Here is a 19,448-nt window from a genome sequence, read left to right on the forward strand (position 1 = left end):
AGACCTTCGGATGCCTCAGGAGAACTTGTTCTCCATACATCAACAGAATTCAGGCAGCAGTGGCTCCTCTGGTGCAGGCAATTCCTGTACATCTGTACCTGCTGGAGGCCAGGCACCAGCTTTGCAATATGCTGCACATTAACACAGAGGGACAGAGCACTGCCCTGAGGCAGCACAGACCCGAGCACCACTCCCTGAGCTCTGCTTCCAGGATGCTTCTGCACCCAGACCTTCCTGAAGCAGCACAGCAGGATCCAGCAGCTCACCTGACCTGACCCGTCAAGCCCTGGTGCGACTCAGCTGCTCCCCCCACCCCAGGGATCTCGCCACAGTCCTGGCACCATTACTGTCCTCTGTACCAGTTTGTCCCTTGCTGACAGTGTTGGGGACCTGCCTTATCTTCGATGCTGGTCTTTCACAGGCTTTTACCTGGATGCAGCCTTTGGGAACAGTGATTTACAGTTCCTGCCTGCAGCACATGATGACACGCAAGGCCTGCTACAAGCTCAGGCTTGTCAATGGGACTAACAGAGAGCCTGGTATGGACTGGAACCTGAGAACAGCATGGCTCTGGGCAGTGCAGCACCAGCCACTCTCCTGGACTCCAGCTGTGCTCAGCAGGATGGAAATACAGCACCAGGCCAGCACAGGGAGCAAGGTCAGCAGTGCTGCAAGCTCACACATCACCTACCTGCATCCCTCCTGACATTTGGGTGAGCACAAAGGTCACTGTCCCGCTCTGCCATCCCGGAGGAATGGACTCCTGCAGCATCGTTGTACACATCCCAACCTGACCCTCAGTGCTTCAGTGAGGCTGAACACACTTAAAAGAGGCCAGGTGCCAAGGGGATAGGCAGCTAATGGTAAGACAGGGAAGCCACACTTCGGTCACAGGGACATGAATCCCTCAATCTCAGCCAACAAGGCCTGGCCCCTCAGAGGAGGGATGGATCCCGCTGAGAGTGGCCTGGCAGCGCTTCATGGGGACACACAAGGGATGATGGCTGGGCAGCTGTGGGACTCAGAAGAGCTGGAAAGCAGCACACAAAGCATGGCCTGAGGAGAGGGAGAAGCACCACACAAGCTAATCTGAACCACAGGTAGACATGAGCCCCTTGGCATGCAAGGGCTTAGTCCAGCCTCCCAGCATTTAGGAGCAAGGAGCCCGTGCAAAGCCAGTCAGTGCACAGCGGGCAGCTGGCACCAACACAACCCACCCCCAGAGCACGGCTTAGGGCTGAGACTGAGCGCTCAGACACAGGCTGGCAATCAGCTCAGAGGATTTATCCACTTGTTTTTCTTAAGCCACCTTATTTATTTTTCCCTTTTGGCTCCCTAGCCCTGGAATCCCTGGGATTTATGGGGTTTTATGGGGTTCAGAGGGCTCAAGGTGTGACAGGAGAGAGGCTCAGGTTTCCCAACCCACATTCTCCCACACAGGAGACCTACCAATGGGGGACAGCTCAGCCACACTGCCGATGTAGGGCCCCTCCAGGAAGCGCGGCTCGCTGTCGTTGATGTCCTGCACCTTGATGATGAACTCCGACTCGGGCTCCAGCAGCTGGTCCGTCTGCCGGTCGCGCGCCTGTGCCCGCAGCGTGTAGAAGGTTTTCTGCTCCCGGTCCAGGCGCTCCGTGGCATGAATGTCACCTGTGATCTCATCGATGAGGAAAATAGTCCCTGCACCCTCCCCAGAGATAGTGTACTTGATGGAGCCATCTCCCTCATCCGAGTCCGAGTGGATCTGCCAGGGAAAGAGAGAGAGGGTGGGAGCACGCTGGGGCTGTGCTTGTGCCCAAGCCCAGCCAGGACTGCAGAGGTATAGAGCCCCTACACAAGGTACCCACAGCCCCTGCGTGATCCACTCTGCTCCAGCTGGGCTGGAGAATGACAGCACCACCCCGCAAATCCTGTGCATGAAGGAAGGCCCAACAAACTGGAACTTCAGTCCTGCCTATCCTGCTCCGCAGATCACAAATCCTGTCAATGCCCACCCACACCCACACACCAAGGGACAAACCCCATCAACAAGGGGTTAGGGTATGATGGAAAAGGAAAGGACAACTCAGCTGCACTCCAAAGAAAGAGGCTTCCCCATGGCCAAGTACCCAGGATTGACAGTGTGGGATCACCTCTCCCAAGCTGCAGAGGTACCTCATCATCAGCATCCATACCCCTCTACACATCCAGCTGCCCAAAATCCACTCTCATCCACCCCATCTGTCCCAGCCACAACCACCCTGGGAAGCTGGTGCTGACAAGTCTCCCTGCTTGGATGCTCACACACTCACTGCACACCTGTGCTGGGTTTGCATGGCAAGGTAACAGGGGGTCACAACATCCCAACATCACACCCAGAACCCCACCTGGGCACAGCCTGCAGGAGAGTGTGACGAGTCAGGCTCATGTTCAGGACTTAAAACAGACCCTGCCAAACACGGTTTTGCAGCCAAACTCTGCTCATTTTCTGATTAAGATAGTGTTTAAAATTAGGAAAAGAAAGGGTAAACAGCAGTTCCCCACAGACAAGGAGCTGACTGGAATCCAGGCCAGACGTCCACAGATAATTTTATTGGTGGCATTAAACTGAGTTATGAGGTTTTTACAATCCAGCCACTTATGAGAAATCTATTAACAGTAACTGGACAGGCAGAATGCATCCTGACAGAGAGCAGCACGGGCATTAATTGGGACAATCCATAACAGGACAGGCCCCCGGAAAGGTTTCATCAGCTGCTTTAATTTGTTTCCTACAATTTTTCCTTAGAATCAGCAAAGTCATGTCCCCCCCTCCAAAAAAAGAAAAAAGCTGTCCATTAATCGGCTAATGAAATATGAAAATGTTTATGGGCCATTCAATCTTCCAAACTGCAATTCTATAACCCACCTTTCAGACATACAGCTCTACCAGCAAGAATTTATACCAGAGCTGCCTCTTTTTTACGATGCCTTCATTATATTTGTCTTGTTAGATACAGTTTATATATTTATTTCATGAGTGAGGGACCCACACGTTAGACAATTCAATGCATTTTGCACAACAGTCACAAATTACTGACCATGGTGACATATCTCCCAAGGTTTGCCTGGAAGGAGATCTTCACTCAGCTCACAAACAGGGCTGTGAGCCCCGCAGTGTCTGGCGCCATTGTGATGGCTCAGCCACAGAGCTGCTGGGGCAGCGCCCCTTGGGATGTGCCTATAGGGTGGTAATCCTGCCCTGGTCCTTGGGGAGGGTCATCCCATCCTGGCCACCAAGTCCAACCCCTCCATGCTGACTGCAGAAGAGCTTGCTGCCCTCTTCCCTTTATTATCCTCTCCCCAGTTCCCACTGCTACTCTGTGAGCTTTTCAGAATGAAGAAACACCTGGTCTGTAGAGTGCAGGTAACTGCATTTTTCTGCTGATCACCAGGCTCATGATTAATAATTAGGCCAAAGATAAAGCTGCCAGCACCTCTTCCCAGCATCACACTGAGTTCTCAGCAGATCCTCCTCACATATTTGCTCATTGCTGACTGCTCGGAGCAGGCACCAGCATCCCTGCAAACCGGAATGCTAGGAAGAAAAATGGAGCCTGGGCTCAAGGGGCTGCAGAGATTGATTTACAAGAGAAGATTAAAAGAGCTAAATCTGTGCTGCTTGGCTAAACAACAACTAATGGGGGAGGGCCAGATTGCAGTACAGACACCCAAGGGGAGATGCCACAGGCCCAGACCACATCCCATGGATGTTCTCTCCTCCTGGCCTTGCTGCTGTTACAGTGGGCAGAGTTGGGGACTGCTATGTTCCCATGTAGCCTCAGGGATCCCATCACCCCTGGACATGGCAGGAGAGCCAAGTCACACAGCCCTGGCACAGAACTGCTGGCTGGGGATGCCAGCAGCACTGTGCTCTGGGAGGAGAGGGACCCCCTTGCCCTGCCTGCAGCTCACCCCCAGCCAAGGACAGCAGTGCCCACAGCACCAGGGCATCCAGAGGGCAGAGAAAAGGCTAATCTGTCCCATTTGCTGAACAGGAATATAGTTTCCTTTTCCTAAAAGACTACAACCAGGATTTTTACGAAGCCATTAATTACATACTAATAATTAAATCAAAATTAAATGTGAACAGAGGTGCACATTCCTTATTAAAAGCAATTAAACAGAAAGCACAGATACACAAATAAAAAATTACTTCAGAGCTAAAAAAGAAAGAAAATCAAATAAAAACTAGCCCATAATAAAGGCGTACTCTGTTTGCTCCAACTCATAAAGCCCGAGTTCATCAATTTTCTTTAAATATTAGCAACTTAATTAAATCTGCTTTTTTCCCTTTAATCCTCTTCTCTATCTAAAATAGATCTGTCCACATGCAGAAGTTTGTAACTAGTGCTGACCCCATAATTCTATTTAAAAAACCTAAAGAAATCCACATCAAACTGACAGCAGCCTCAGGGGAAATTACAGTTCAGAAGAAGGATTAGCTAGAGAACCCAGATTTTTATGAAAATGGTTTCGGCCCTTTGGAAGGCACATGTAGGTGTGTGAGAGGCATCTATAGAGGGCAAGCCCCCGCCACCCTGCAAAGTTCCCCCAAGGCAGGAAGGCTCTGGGTGCACAGGCTGTGTCAGGAGATCTGTCACACTGCTAGGGACCACCCCAGCCCTGGCTGCCCCAGGCAGGCACCACATCTTCTCCCAGCCCCTGGAGAAGCCTGGCCCTAGTGGCTTTCAGGCCTGGGGAGCAGAATCCACAAGGAGTGATTTCAGTGCAGGCTGACTTGCTCCAAGCAGGGCAGGCGATGTGGTGGGTGATGTGGAAAGAGGCTGTAAAATGGGTGAATTGTGGGTTTTGGTTCATTTGGAGCTGAGGTGTTGCCAGGCCTGTGTCAGGGCCTGGTGCCTCTGCTGCTCCCAGGGGAGCCATGAATTAGCTGTGCCTGCTCCGAGGACGGCGGAGGAGCGCGGCTTTGAGTGTCTGCCGAAACGGACACAAATCACCACTGAAATCCCAGCTGGCCCCCCGCCAAGAAACCTATTTTCAAGCCTCCTCCAGACTCATGTCCAGACAGCTGAGGCCATCAGACAGCCCTGCTGTACAAGCTCTTGGGAACTTTCCTTTGGGGTGAGACCACATCCCCAGCTGTAGCTGGATTGCAGCGTGCTCCTCCAACTGGTCCCAACATCTAGCACTGCCTTCACCCATATACAAATAGCACATCTTCCCAAGGTGTGGGAGACACAGAGCAGCTTCTCCACGGCTCCCAGGAAACAAAAGCTCAGCAACCCCAAGGTGAAACACGCCTTTAGCCTCAGGACATGACGAGTGGAGGGACCAGAGGTTCATGTCCAACCTCCCCAGAAGGTCTCACACCAGGGAAGTGACAAGCTCTCACCAACAGACCCAGTCCTGCCCTGCAAGGCACTATCACCAGCTCCCACAGAGATGGGTCTTCTTGCCCCCAAAACCACAAGAACCCAGCACACAACTATAAGAACATAGGCATGAATTCTTCAGTGCTCTTTGGAAGCACAGTAGCCTTGCCACCCCCAGCAGGGGCTGGGCTCCTGCCACCCCAGTCCATGGGTACCTCTCCAACCAAGCCCCTGTGAGCACCCTTCACAGACATCCTCTCTTCCCTGCATTGCCAGCCTGTCTGCTCTGCAGGTGGCTCTGTCAGCCCCATGGAGACATTGGGTTAGCTTACCTTCCCCACATACAGTGGCTCTGTGCCCGTGTACTCCTCCACCACGAAGAACTGATTCCAGACCCAGCCACGCTTCACTCGCCCTCCGGCCAGCAGCGCAGGGTCCTCTGGCTGCCCCAGGCCAGGGCCCCCCACTGCCGTATGCATGGCCCAGGACCCCAGCTCCTGGATGGCACAGAACAGCAGCAGCATGGTCCATGAGAAGCCCTGCAGACCCTTCGCCATTGCACTCTAGGAGGCTGCATGAGCAGGAGCTTCTGGACAGGTAGCGAGCATCCTTTAGGGAAGAGCAGCGGGGAAGTCCACACTAGCAGCGTGAGGCTCCCTGGTCAGTGCAGAGCATCCCCATCCCTGTTGCATGCCATGCCCTGCAGCTGGAGCACTCCTGTCCCAGCACGAGTCACATCTGTGACAAGAGGTGCCCTGGACTGTCCGCTGCTAGCGTGGGAGCAGTCAGTGCTGGTGCCTCACAGGCTGCTCCTGGGTCTCCAGAGAGGAGTCTGGCAGCTGGCATTTGTCCCCAGGGACAGAGCTGCCCGGCTCTATGCTTGGCTGCTGCTAGTGAGTGGGGTGATGCACAGGCTGCTGCCCACCTCGTCGGCGGGCAGGGAATGCTGCAGCAGCATACGGCACAAAGGCACCCACAACTGTCATACACAGGAGGTGAAGGAAAGCTTTTCCAGCTGTGTTTTCACAGAGGAGTTAACAGGATGAGCTGCTGTGGCCAACAGCCGCCCGTCCTGTGGCAGCCTTGGGTTACTGTGCAAGAGGTCTGGTGGTGCAACTGTCTTTGCCACATGTGCAGTTCACACGGAGGTCATTTGTAACTCCCATCTTCAGGGGAACATTATCCCAGCATCCAGTGAAGGGTCCTTTGCCCCGTGATTCTGGTAACTTCCATCCTTCGCTGGCTCATGCTGGGAGGTGCAGGGTGGCCAAGAGCATCTCCAGGAGCCTGGAAAAGGCCAAGGTGTCAGTGCCAGTGTGAAAGTAGGACCCCATATGCCCCTATGCTGCTCCTGCAGCCTCAGTCATTATCCCCACCATGCCCTGCCCCAGGTGCCTCACACAGCACAGCCCAGTCCCACAGATCCTGCCAGAGCAGGAACACAGAAGGGAGAGCTGCAGAGCTCTCAGCACTGTGGACATCTGCTCCAGCAGGGACTCAGAGACCAAGGACCCAGTGACAAGGGCACCTTCTGCCCTGGCTGCTGAGGGAAGCAAGGTCTGTGCCTGCAGGGGGTCATCGCTGTGCACACTGTCAGGAGATGTGTGGCTGCACCCCCAGCACTGCACAGCTGCTGTTGCCTGCAAAGGACGGGACCACACAAGTCCTGCACACACACAGACAAGGCTCACCTAGGGGCTGCCAGTGCCTGACCATGGGAAGTGCAGGCTGTCCAGCTGCTCCTGAGAGCCCTCTCTGCAGAAGCTTTCCTGTCATCTCAGTTCTGCAGCCATGGGCAGGAGAAAAGCATCTGTTCAAGAACTCACCACCTGGCTGACTTTAAAGGTAACAGTTTAAGAAAGAGCTCTGGTCTAAGTTTCAGGCCACCCACAAGGCATGAAGGACTGACACAGGAAACCTTTGGCCAAGAGTACATGGCATCCAGTGAGCACCTGGGGAGAAGAGGCCTGATCAGGACATGGGGATGCAGCATCCATCTCTCCCTGCACCAATGTCTTGAGCTTCCACCAGAGCTCTGCAATACCAGCCACAGCCTCAACTACTCATGAAACATGCACCAGTTTGCAGAATTAATCTCCTGTCAGCTCTTCCTCTAAATAGGAGGGGAAAAGAGGATGAATGGGAAGGGAGGTGGTCCTGGACTAGATGTTCATCTACTCCCAGTAGAAAGGAAACCAGACTGTGCTTATCATCACAGACCCTTTCATGAATCTAAACAGCCTCAGCAGTCCAGAGTAGGGACAGCTCCCAAGCTCTTCCCCACACTTGCCATTCCCCTCTGTGACTGCAACAAAGGGCCATTTCCCAAAGCATCCAGTGAGGTGTATTGTCATTTCTGCATTCACTTGACTGGACAAATACTTCACTGACACCACAAGGCACAAGTGCCAGACATCATTCTGCACTGCCTGTTCATGGTTCACAAGTAGAATGTCACACAACACGAACAAATCTATTCACCAAAAGGGCTCACACACATTCCATCCCATGCACAACTAAGTCACTCATACACACTAGCACTCTTATCTGTATTTGTTGCTCATCTGGGTGCACACACCTTTCCTCTCCATGTGCACATGCTATATTCCACTCACATTTGCACAATCAGCTGCCACATGTGCCAGACCTGTGCACTTCCTGCTCCAAGGAACAGAGGGTCTCCAGTGTATTTTTATGTTAGCAATCATGGTACAGAAGCACTAGCATTCCTTCCCACTCCTTCTCCCTGCCAGTCCATTTGTTAAGACATCTCAGCACCAGACAGGTAAGGCTGTTGGCAATGCCACGACTGTCTCTTGCAGCCAGGCCTTCCCACGCAGAAATCCCACTCCTGCTCCCGAAGGACAAACTACACTTGCCAGTCTGGTGAAGATCCATAATATTTAATACACCAGAATATTTAATACTGGAGCCTTAGGGAAATGAGATGACCTGTAGGTGGGGGATGGACTGAGTCATCTCTTCCCACTCTTAGAAGACTCGCAGGGTAAAGTAACTCCACAGAGATCAGGGTCCCTCCTCTGGAGCAATGGAGCCAATGCCTGACCCACAACAGGCTTCAGAACAAGATAAAACAACAACACGTGTGCAAATGTGCCTTATCATGTTTACACAGGTACACAGAAGATACATACACTAAGATACAGTACACCACTGTCACAAACAGCATCTCTAATTTCTCACATCTGGGAGATTTGTGGTTATTTTGGAGTAAGTTCCACAGACAGTGAGAGATGTCTACAAACCGAACAGCACAAGATGTCCTAGAGCAAGAGTTTCAGGTCACCACCCAAGGCAAACAGTAAGTGTGGGAAGATCACCCTATCCAGCATCTCTGCCCTGCCACTCTGCAGTACCTTTGCAGACAACACCTCCAGATGCACCCAAAGTCTGAGTACAAATGAGTTGTAACTGGTAAATGCAACTATAAGAAAGAGAACTTAAAAGAGGGTATTTCTCAGGACAACTACATCAGCAGAGCCTTAGGGAGAGGCAGCCACCAGCTGCCGAAGTCTCCCACTCTGCCCACTCAGCACCCTCTCCTTGCCATCCAGGAGCAGATCCACCCACGCTGGTTTATAAAGCCCTGATAGAAGTCTGACAAGGCAGCAATGCCACTGCCAAGGAGCAGTTCTGCAGGACCAAAGGCCTTCCAAACACACGGGGATACTGAAAGGAAGCCAATCCAATGGGTCAAGTCCTGGCACCACAAGCAGCATCAGCAACCAGGGGTCCCGACTGAGCTGGCATGAAGACAGCATATTCCCCACTGCCTCCAGTACACAGTGCTCAGGGCACACAGCTGACAGACAGCACCCTGACGCAGTAGGAGCCACCTTCATTCTCCTCATCACACCATTTCACACCTGAGTGGCAGATGACTTCCTCCATGACGACTACCCGAGCCACACCCTGCAGACGGCTCTGTCCACACAGGGACAGTTCTGCTCCTGTTTCAGAAACGGGCACTGTGCCTTCTGTGTCAGCCTGGCCAGAGTTACAGCACATAAATGGAAGCAGCATAATCCTAAACAGTATCAATAAAATTGTAAAAACAACAATTCATATGCACATAACTAAGGTAAGGCAGAAAAGAGGAAGAGAGGGCAGAAGATGCTGCAGTGGGTGAGTTCCACGCAAGCAGAGCTGCTCCCTGGCTGGTGGACAAGCTGGCCCACAGTTCCCAAGGCAACTTGTTCAGCCCTGTTGCATCTGAGCACTCCACAGAGCAGCTACTGCCAGAGAGAAGAATCCTGCTGAGCACCCATGGACTGGGCTGCGTTGCTGTGGGAACTACAACCTTGTGTTTAGAGTCTCAGCTATTATGCTGCCTTTTATATTTAACAGATTTCTCATCTTACTGCTACATCTGAGCTAATGTGGTTTGCTGGTGGCTGTCTCACGTGTCCAAAGTTAGCTACACTCAGCTGAGCTGTTTGCAAGCTCTTCCTGTGAGCTGTGATGGAGGTGATGTAACCTGGTTCATCTCATTAGGTCCCAAGCTGCAAAGCCGACCTACACAACCTGTGGTGACCTCCAGACTCCCATACCCAAAGCCACCTCGAAACACTGACCCAGAGATGCATTTGTAGCCAGACTCATTGACGCAAACCAGATCCTTCTTCTCCACCCACAAATTCTCAGCCTTTGTTTCTTCTATCACAGCTTCAGGCCACAGCTGGGCTCAGGGTCACGTCTCTTCTCAGTGTGCACACCATTCTTTCCAGTTGTCACATCACAGACCTCTTTCAGAGGCCATGAAGCCAAGATCCCCAAGTCCTGCTCATGCCCCTGCAGCAGCAGGAGTCAAGGCACCACAGAAGGTCCTGTGCATAGCAACCAAGACTAGCACTACATTCGTTTCCCCAAGTTATTGAAGACCTTTCACCAACAGCTGGAAGTGCCACTACTCTCTGCCACACGTGAGCAGTGGGGTCATAAATAACTAGTGGGAGCTGGTGCTGCAGCCAGCTCAGCCCACATGGTCCCAGGAGGCAGCAGAATTCATGCACCCACGTGGGCAGCATACCCAGGCACTTGCCACACAAGGCAGGTTTTCATGCATAGAGTGAAGCACCAAACCCTCACACAGCCCCAGGCACAGGGTGATGTTCCCTCTCCAGCTGCTCTGCCATCCCTGCTTCCCAATTATCAGCACAACTCACCCCCTCCCCTTCCCACAAGGGCTTGTGCAGTTTGTTGGTGTGCATTTGGCACAGCTATACTGTACATCATGTTGACAGTAGAAATTACATCCTGAGCTTATGTTTTACACTGTGCTCTGTCAGAACTCACTGCAGCCCAGTGATCAGGACAAATTGAATAGCATCCCGTCCATGTCAATATTTATTTCATTTTACAAATGCAGGCTGATGCAGGAGAAAGTAGGCAGGGGGAGGGAGAAGACGTGGGCAGGCAACAGCACACAAAGATAGCACTGCCCAGTACAGCAGAGTCCTGCATTACTACCCAACACAGCTGTAGTCCCAGGACAGGGCAGTGGTGTCCCAGGAGCCCAGGGAGAATCAATCCCACCCAGGAACTCATGCAGCACTTCTCATGGCTGTAGCTCTACTGGGACTGTTGGCACACCAGTACTATTCCTCCAAGACAAGCCCTTATAACTGGCAGAGAATACAGAGCTGCCCACCACCTACCAAAAGATGCAATGGAGGGGAAGGAAAGCCCTCCCTCCTCGAGCCCAGCCTGTTGTCAAAGTGAGTGCAGGCTTGGATGTACTGCCTTGGCTACTCATTCCTCCCAGCAGAACAGTATCAGCTACTGTCACAGCATCAGGACTGCTCTGACTGTTCAGAACAGCCACAAGGATGCTACAAAAGCTGCTGAGGAGCATGGCAAGAGTAAAGCACTGCTGTGCCACCCTCAACAAGGTAGAACCATGGAATGAACATCAAGCATAAGACAGTAGCTCCTGATAGCTTGGGTTTTCTCCTGCTTTTCCATGGCATGCCCACAACCCAGAGAATATACGGGTGCAGTGGGAGGGTCTCTGGTCAGAAACAATAGCTCAGGCCTGACCCCCATGGCCCTCTCTCTGCTTTGAATGAGTTCAAACTGGGAGCATCTATTACCCAGTTCCGACCCGCTACCCAGCAAAGCCAAGGAAGGAGCAGCTCCCTGAGAGCTCAGAGGGTGTGCAGCGGGTTCAGCACCATTCACACATGCCAGCTGTGTCACCATGCAGGAACAGACTATGTGCAAGCACAAGAGCAGTTCTGGAGACCACACTAGCACCAACTCAGTCTGCATCAATGGGGAGCCCATCTGCTTCACATCCGAGAGCATGGGCAGCACAACAGCCCAGCCTCAGACAGACCTTGCTGGGAGACAGGGCAGGAAAAAGCCTGCAATTACTTCAGCAGCAATTCTTCTCTAGTACTGCCTACAATGCAGCAGCAAGCAGTCTGTGACCACATCTCCTGTTAAACAGGATTCAAATCTGCTTAATGCTCCCCTTCCTGGGAAAAGGAACAGGCTGGCTAGATCACACTCCCCATAACTGTTGTATGGATGTAATACAAGCATGGCAAGGCTGCTGTAAAGCTTTAAGATGGTTCATAATCTCCAGGCCTAGGGCTAAGACATGAACTCAGGCTCTCTGGAGCTCACTTTGTCTACTGGATATTGTAAGACAAGATGAGGCAAAGATACATTTTTTGTTTCTTTTACAAATTTCTCCTCAAAATCTGGAGACAAGGGATGAGGAAATCTTGCCAGACATAAGATACTGTCAACTCCAGACCAGGCAAGTGTATCACATGCAGGCTTCCAACATCCCACATACTGCCTCCTGATAATGAATGCCAGTACCACACCAAGCCTGGACCACAGCACCATGGCCAGGCATCCACCCACATCTCCACAGTTTCCCACAGCTCTTCCCTAGCATCCAAGAGGGATCCTACGGTTACCCCTTTGGGCTGGACAATGGAATGGTCAGGTTACCAGCCCTCTGCCTTACAGGGAGTGCTGTGAAGGTTTAAAACACCAGGGGTCAGCAACCTGGCTGCTGCTCCAATTTCCTCTGCATTGCTACTGCACCCACAAACCTGTGTCTTTGGCTGGAATACATGAACACACATGGCTAACAATTCTGCAAGGGACATCAGCACTGCTGAAAGCAAAGCTGTGGGATGCTAATGCACATCAAGATGGATTACAGTCATAGCCACTGTCCCATTCCATAGCAGATCTCATCAGTGGCATTAGAGGCACAATGTTCAGATAAAGCTGGACAAGATATCAGAGCACTGGTGCCACAGAGAACAACTGCAAGCTAGACAGATTTTTGCCACTGCAAGCTCTACAACCCTTGTTGCATCCCTCTACTGAAATGCATCCTGCAGAAGGCATGCCCTAATTCAGTGTTCCTTCCAGAATCCCAACACATTTTGCCCAACAAGTGATAGTTGGCTAGAGATACTGACCTGAATGGCACATAGCATCACACTGTATACAAATGCTGGACATCAGTGGCCAGGGGATTCAAAACTGTAGAGGCTTTTGAAATAAGATATTTAAATTACTTTTATTTTTCCTTATACGGTGAAAGTGTTGTGTAACCAGTTACTGGATGAGCATACCCCAAGTGCAGGTCCAGACTGCAAAGCAACATTTGGTAGCAATCTGCCTTTCAGCAAGTCCTCAGTCCTGAAAACAAGTATAGAGGATAAGCAGGTAATGATAACATCAACTTCTGTCACTAATGTCACACTAGCCACAGCTTTGACAACAGAGCAGAAAGCCCATTATCCATAGTAAAAGTGTGGTCATGCTTGTTCTTGAAGTAAATCTCTGGAATTCCTCTTTCTGCTTCCTTGGAATTATTCTCCCAGCAAGGAATTTTATCTACCTTTCTTCTCAGATAAACTTGCACACAGTTCAGAAAAGTTGTTTTTCTAGAGGAATATTTATCTATGCAATGCTCAGGACTGTACAACTAAACATGCATCTTATCCCTTCTTTTTAAGTTGTTTTAAGTATAATTATTGCTCCCTTTTGATGCTGCCTTGAGAAATACTAATAGAAGAGTGAGACAACTGCTGGAGCAGGAGCTATTCACAACCTTTTGACTTCTCATATTCCAGTCACTTTCTGCCATCAGACACACTGGGAGGAACAGTATTTATTAATGCTCTAACACAAGCATTGTTTGGAAAGAAGTATTTTCAAAGTTCAGGAGATTTTTCTTTTCCTCCAAATCTTCTCTGGTCCAAGTTTCAAAGAAATTTTAATTGCAAAGAAAATCTCAATGCTTGCCCTAGGGAAGAGGGTTTTACAGCCATAACGGTCTCGCTCTGCAGCAATTCTTTTCCAAATATGGAATTTTCATGCCTTGTCTACATGAATACAATACTTTTAATTCGTCTTTAAAAACAATCTCTGAGAGGAGGTGGAGGCAGCCATCACAGCATCTCTCTCACAACTGCTGGCATGGACAGAGTTCCTCCTGCTGTGGAGAGAAATCTCCAGAGCTCAGAGCAAGTCTTTAATTTTAGGATCTGGACAGATAGCCACATCTGGAAATAAACCCCTTACGAACACGCTGTAGAGAGTCAGAAGTTGCGTTCGCAAAGGATTGGCATCTTCTATGCCTAAGCACCTCCTGAGGAGCCAGAAGTGCTCCAACAGAGCAGGGCAGAGAGTCCCCCACAAGCTTCCACTGTCAGAGCTACACCTTGTGGCACAGCCCAAGGACACACAGGCACCACCATCACTCGCCCCTTTGCCCCTTACTGCCAATTCTTTGTGCCCTGAATGCCAGAAGTGACAAGAAAGGAAAGGCATGAGCCCAAAACAGGGCAAGTGGAATCAAAGCTGATGGCTCAGACAACAGGGCATTTGGATAGGAGTTAAAGGACAAAGTAAAATAAAAAAGCACAAAATGGAATTCTTCCACTTTGACAAATGTGGAGGGAATTGGGTTCTTTTAAGCCAATGTTTGGCAGATGCATGAATTATTTATCATTCAATATTGTGTGATTAAATGGAAAATTGAAGATGTTCACAGCTTTGTCTGCAACTTTCCACCTCTTGTGAAAGTCTCCCCAAATTCCTACTGAGAATAACAAGTGGGTATTATACTGAGCCATAAGGGTTCAAAGAACCCTCCTTCCATGTGCTTCTCAGGGTTCAAGGTCACGTTCAGACTCAGTCCTCTGGTGAAATAAATACTATGGCAGGCACATGTCACTTTCAGGTAGGTCTCTTGCTGCTGCTCACTCTCCTTCCCTATACATGCTAATCCTCTTAGCAATTTTGTCCTTGGAAATCCCTCAGTCTTCCTGACAGGAGACATGCAAACCCTCTCTTTACAGAAAGCACAAGACCAAGAAAGTCCTTCCCATGGCATCACACTGTCATTTTGAGACTCAGTCCCCACAGAGTCCTCCACAATGAAACAGGGAAGTCATGAGGGAGGACAAGTGAGCAGCAAAAAACAGGACAAGACATGTGGGGCTGCACCACAGGTGTTACATCTACAGTTTTCACAGTACTTCCCTCCAATGCAACAAGATGACCCAGTTGTGCACAGCTCAGATTAGAAGCAGGCACAAACTTTCTGTTCCAGGCACCTTGGGCTGCCAAAGGCACCTGAAGAGGTACGTGGCTTTCTCAGCACCTCAGGATGAGCCTGCAGCAATAAACAGTCATCAGAAAGGTGGAAGAATGAGCACAATTAGTCTCTTTAATGCCAATTTCAGCATGGTCTTTCACACTTAAGAACATTGTTACAATGATTTTCATATTTTCAAAGGAACTCATTAAATAAAAATTAGAAACAAGATAGTATAATGGGTAAGAAAATTATTTCTGCAACATCCTTCTAAAATCCAGCACCACCCTGTCTACACACAGGCTCTTCTGGCACGGGGAAGAAGACCTCCAGGCTCAAACCTTCCCATTCTCCTGGAATTCCTGAGCAAAAACACTGGGAAGAAAGGAAGCAATCTGCATACTACAGGAACTCAGGAACCTGAAGTGGAACACTACAGTCTCATTCCCTAAACAGGAAGCAAACATGGTTTGCTAAGTCACAGCATTGCACAGACAGGATACCACAGCTGACAGAAATCTCTGACAGCTGAGTCTACTATACAGATGGTACCTTTTGGCCAAATCTGTTTGAAAGTCAATATCGCCAAGAGGATCAGAGCAAGGAGTGGGCATCTGCACATCCTTTGAGGCTGCCTAGATGATTAGAGCCCTGTTAGGTCCCCCCCTGGGTCCCTCAGGCTGCATTTTGAGCAGAACCAGGCCAGCAGTGAGCAGGAGTTCTTGAGAACCAGCATCAGTGTCACAGCCCCACAGGAGCCTCTGGGTGGGCACTCTGGTAGAGACCTATCCAAAGCAAAGCCCACCTCCCCATCACAAAGTACAACTAGCAAGGAACAGACCCTCTTGCTGGGCCAGGGACCTACACACTGGAGCTGAGGGGCCAGGAATCCTCACAACAAAGCATTAGCCAGTGAGCTGCAGAGAACAGACTCCTCCAGCCTACAACAGACTAAAAAACTACAACCTCCTTGTAAGCAACTTGCAGACAACAGCAACAGGTTAAATTTTGCATTCAGCCATTAATGATAGATGCATTATTTATTTGGAATCATTTGCTTCATCCTACTAATCACATCACCAGTACCAGCTTCTGACGGCGGACAACACTTGGAGTCATGTTCCAGGAGCCATTCGCTGCCCAGGGCAACACACACGCAGCTCGGCGGCCTCGGGGCTATTTCACCTCCCCAGGAAAGACATGCAGGTTTTGCCCAAAGCTGCTCACTGCCCTGCAGATACCACAAGTCACATATCCTCTGGTGGCCAGCATCTGGCTCTCCTGCACACTGCCTAGTGTCCAGAGGGAGCTGCTGAAACCAGCTCCTGCCCCCAGTAGCTCTATTGCAGGTTCAGAAGAAACAAGCACCACTGTTGCAACTCCTCCTGCCCTGAGCCCTTCACACACTTGGAGCTTAACCTCCTGTCATGGTTTAACTGCAGGACGAGGTAACCATCACGAGTTTGTGTCAAATCCATGTGCCAGGACAACATCCCAGCACTCGGGTCTCACAGAGCAGCCCTCCCTGATGCTGCCAGGTGAACAGCCCTGTAAAGAGAACCCACACATTCCCTGAGCAGAGCAGCCCTTCCTCCCCTCCATGCCACAGCCCAGAACATCCCACCTCTGCCCCTCCAGGCACTCATGTACCACCACTGTGCAGGCAAAACCCACATAGCAGAGACCCCTTTCTCCAGAGAAACCAGTCCCTCAGGAAAGGATCAAGACAGGATGGGAGCCTCAGAGACAGGGATGGAGAGGCCACCTGCCCAAGGGCACTGCATGGCTGAACACCCACACACAGCTGCACTTGCATGCAAGTGAAGAAGCATTTCAGCATCCTGTCTGGTAGAATCAAATTTTTATATCCTTCCATGCCCAGTAAATTCTGTTCACAAAGACCAAGAAAAAAAGGAAGTAAAAGCCTTAATAAATGCTGGAAGAGCAGGGAGCTCACACCAGCTCCCAGCCTAGCGTAGCTCCGGGATTATCTAGGCAATAGTTTATTTTTCTCTCCAGTATCATTTTCCCAGCTTGATCTCTACTGTCGCAGTATGATGGTTTCACCCCATTAGCCTTGCTTAAAAAAGTGATCCCAGGACTGTGAGTGTTATTGCCCACATAAATCAGGAGGCTTTGAATACGGAGCACCTTTAAATAAACAGCTGATGGAAGTGAAGTTCCGGGATCATTATTAATAGCTTTTCATTTCTGTGTCCGCTGTGCTGTGACATTCTTTCCCAGCAGAAAGCCTCCGCTTCCTATCCCCAGTACATCTGATCCCATGAGTCCTCCAGTCAGAATGAATGACTGTACCTTTGTGTTAATTGCATCGCCCGTTCCACAAATGGAATACTAATATTAACGAGCAAGAGGAGGAGAGTTTGCAGACCAGGAGCGATGGGACAGTTTAAAGAGAGGCACACCAGCTCCTCTGCCTTTCCATGGGCTTGTCCTCTCACCTTCCCTTGAGGAAAGGCTGATCCTGGCTCTGTCAACACACACCAGTAAATGCTACAACAGGTGACAAGGTCCTGCTCCATTTCTGTCCTTCCTGACATGGCCTGTACTGGACAGACACCAACTTTTCTTGCTTTGCCAGCAATATCACACCTTTCACATGCTCCCTGCAAGCAGAATGATGCTGCTCTCAACATTTCAAACAGTTCCTGGAGGAGTCCAAAGGGACACACATCCCTGGAGAGGCAGTCATTGCAGAGCAGCCCTGACAGTACTTACAGGTGTTGTTCAAAGATTTTACCTGGCCAGATCGAGTTTATTTTCCACTACCATGCCTTGTCCTGGGTGGAATCACTCTCCTCCCCCATCTTCAGCTATCAGGGTCTCTTCTGAGAGCTGAAGGCAGATGCACAGCAACACCAGGGCAAGACCTAAGGGCAGAAACAGCTAACACCAGAGAAAGGCAAACCACTCCTCTCTCTCAGGCTGGTGAGCCTGGGACAGGACTAGACATCTCACCAAGAGGGACCTTGGCCACCTGTTCTGGGAGCCCCTGGCTTTGCTCTCTGCTGTCAGCACTGACATGCAGGTGCTCCCAGGTGGGATTCCTAAAATCTTCACACATAGAACCCAGAGTTGCCAATCCTGTTGCAGCTGCAAATGAATCATCCCCCACCCAGGTCTGTGGCTCAGAAGAGAGACCAAGTTTCTCCTCAGAAAGGGTGCTCAGGCTCTCTGAGGCACTTTGCCAAAGAAAGGAGGAGATGATCCTGCCGACAGCCAGTTCCAACACAGTGACCAACATAAGTGCCTGCAAAAAGACTCCAGAGTGGCCCACATGCCCAGGAAGAGGCTGACATGGGCATTACAGCCCCTCTGCTCTTTACTGCACAGAGCCAAGAACAGAAGGTCCTACTGCTACAGCCCACCCCCAGTCTCTTTTAGTGTTCTGGAGTCATGACCCTACACACAGGTCATGCTGCTCAAAGAGAAATCACAGGGGAAGAAAATATGCCAAAATAAGCCTGTTGCTTCTGTGACCTTCACTGTATATAAACTCAAAGGCCTGCAGACAGCAGCAAACTCCAGGAACAGGTGACGGCTTTTGATTTTACTGCCTGCTCTTTCCCAAATCCAGCTCTCAGCAAGGAGTTTCAGGACACAGGTTCACCTATGAGAGCGTCACAGTGGAAACAAGCATCAGAAAACCTATATGACTGAAAAAAAGCTGAAAGAGACAGCTACAGATAGGACACACATTTCTTGAAGGACTTCAAGAGGGGAAAAAATAAAGTGTTAAATGTATCCCTGGATTTCAGAGCCCTTCCCCATCTAGGGTCTGAATCATTGATACCATGATGGACCAGCACAGCAGAGGCACATCCTTACAAGTCAGATGCAGTACTAGCCTTCTCTCAGCAAGAAACTCTGACTACTTTCTTTGGTGAAAAAAAAAAAGATGATTCCTCCTCCACACCCCTCCAGCACTCTATTTGCAGACTGTGGACCAGCATCCAGCAGCCCCACAGGACATTCAAGCAAAGGAATTACAGTGGGTTACTACATATGCAAAACAGCACAGCTCAGTGTGCTGCTAGAAATGCTGCTTTTCCAACCACCAGACTTCAGCATCCCATTGAAGCATCACCTCTCAACAGAGGCCAAATGTGCAAATTGCAGTTGAAAAGGAGAACATTTCTGAAAGCTGGAAGCACGTGAACACAGCAGGCTCGAGCGGAATCCACAAGCAGCTTCACTTTAATGTCACTACCAAACCAACGGCACAATGAGGAAGGGACAGACTGGGAGCCCAGGGAGCAACCACTCTGCTCAGCACAAGTGATAAAGGGAGATTAATAGCCCAATTCCTCCCATCAGGCATAAGGGTTCAGAGCTTTGGTGTAAAACTCCATCAAACAAGGCTAGTGTCTTCGCTTCTGAGAATCCAGGATAGACAGAGGACACAGCGTGGGGGTTTGCACAGGCCTTATTTCACAGTCAAGCCCTTTGCCTCTGCTACTCCTGGCAACTGTGAG

At 50.3% G+C, this 19,448-nt stretch overlaps 1 protein-coding gene across 1 annotated transcript in view; it reads right to left on the reverse strand.

Moving 5' to 3' along the window:
* Positions 1-19,448, reverse strand: part of CDH22 (cadherin 22) — a 78,461-nt gene that overhangs the window by 47,619 nt on the left and 11,394 nt on the right. The window contains exons 2-3 of the mRNA XM_071572754.1: positions 5,687-6,641; positions 1,450-1,744 (exon numbers count right to left, since the gene is read on the reverse strand). Of these exons, the coding sequence (XP_071428855.1) occupies positions 1,450-1,744; positions 5,687-5,911 (520 nt within the window). The 5' untranslated portion in view covers positions 5,912-6,641. The remainder of the gene's footprint in view (positions 1-1,449; positions 1,745-5,686; positions 6,642-19,448) is intronic.

Source organism: Pithys albifrons, chromosome 18 (assembly GCF_047495875.1).
Source record: "Pithys albifrons albifrons isolate INPA30051 chromosome 18, PitAlb_v1, whole genome shotgun sequence".
In the NCBI taxonomy this organism is placed as follows: Eukaryota; Metazoa; Chordata; class Aves; order Passeriformes; family Thamnophilidae; genus Pithys; species Pithys albifrons.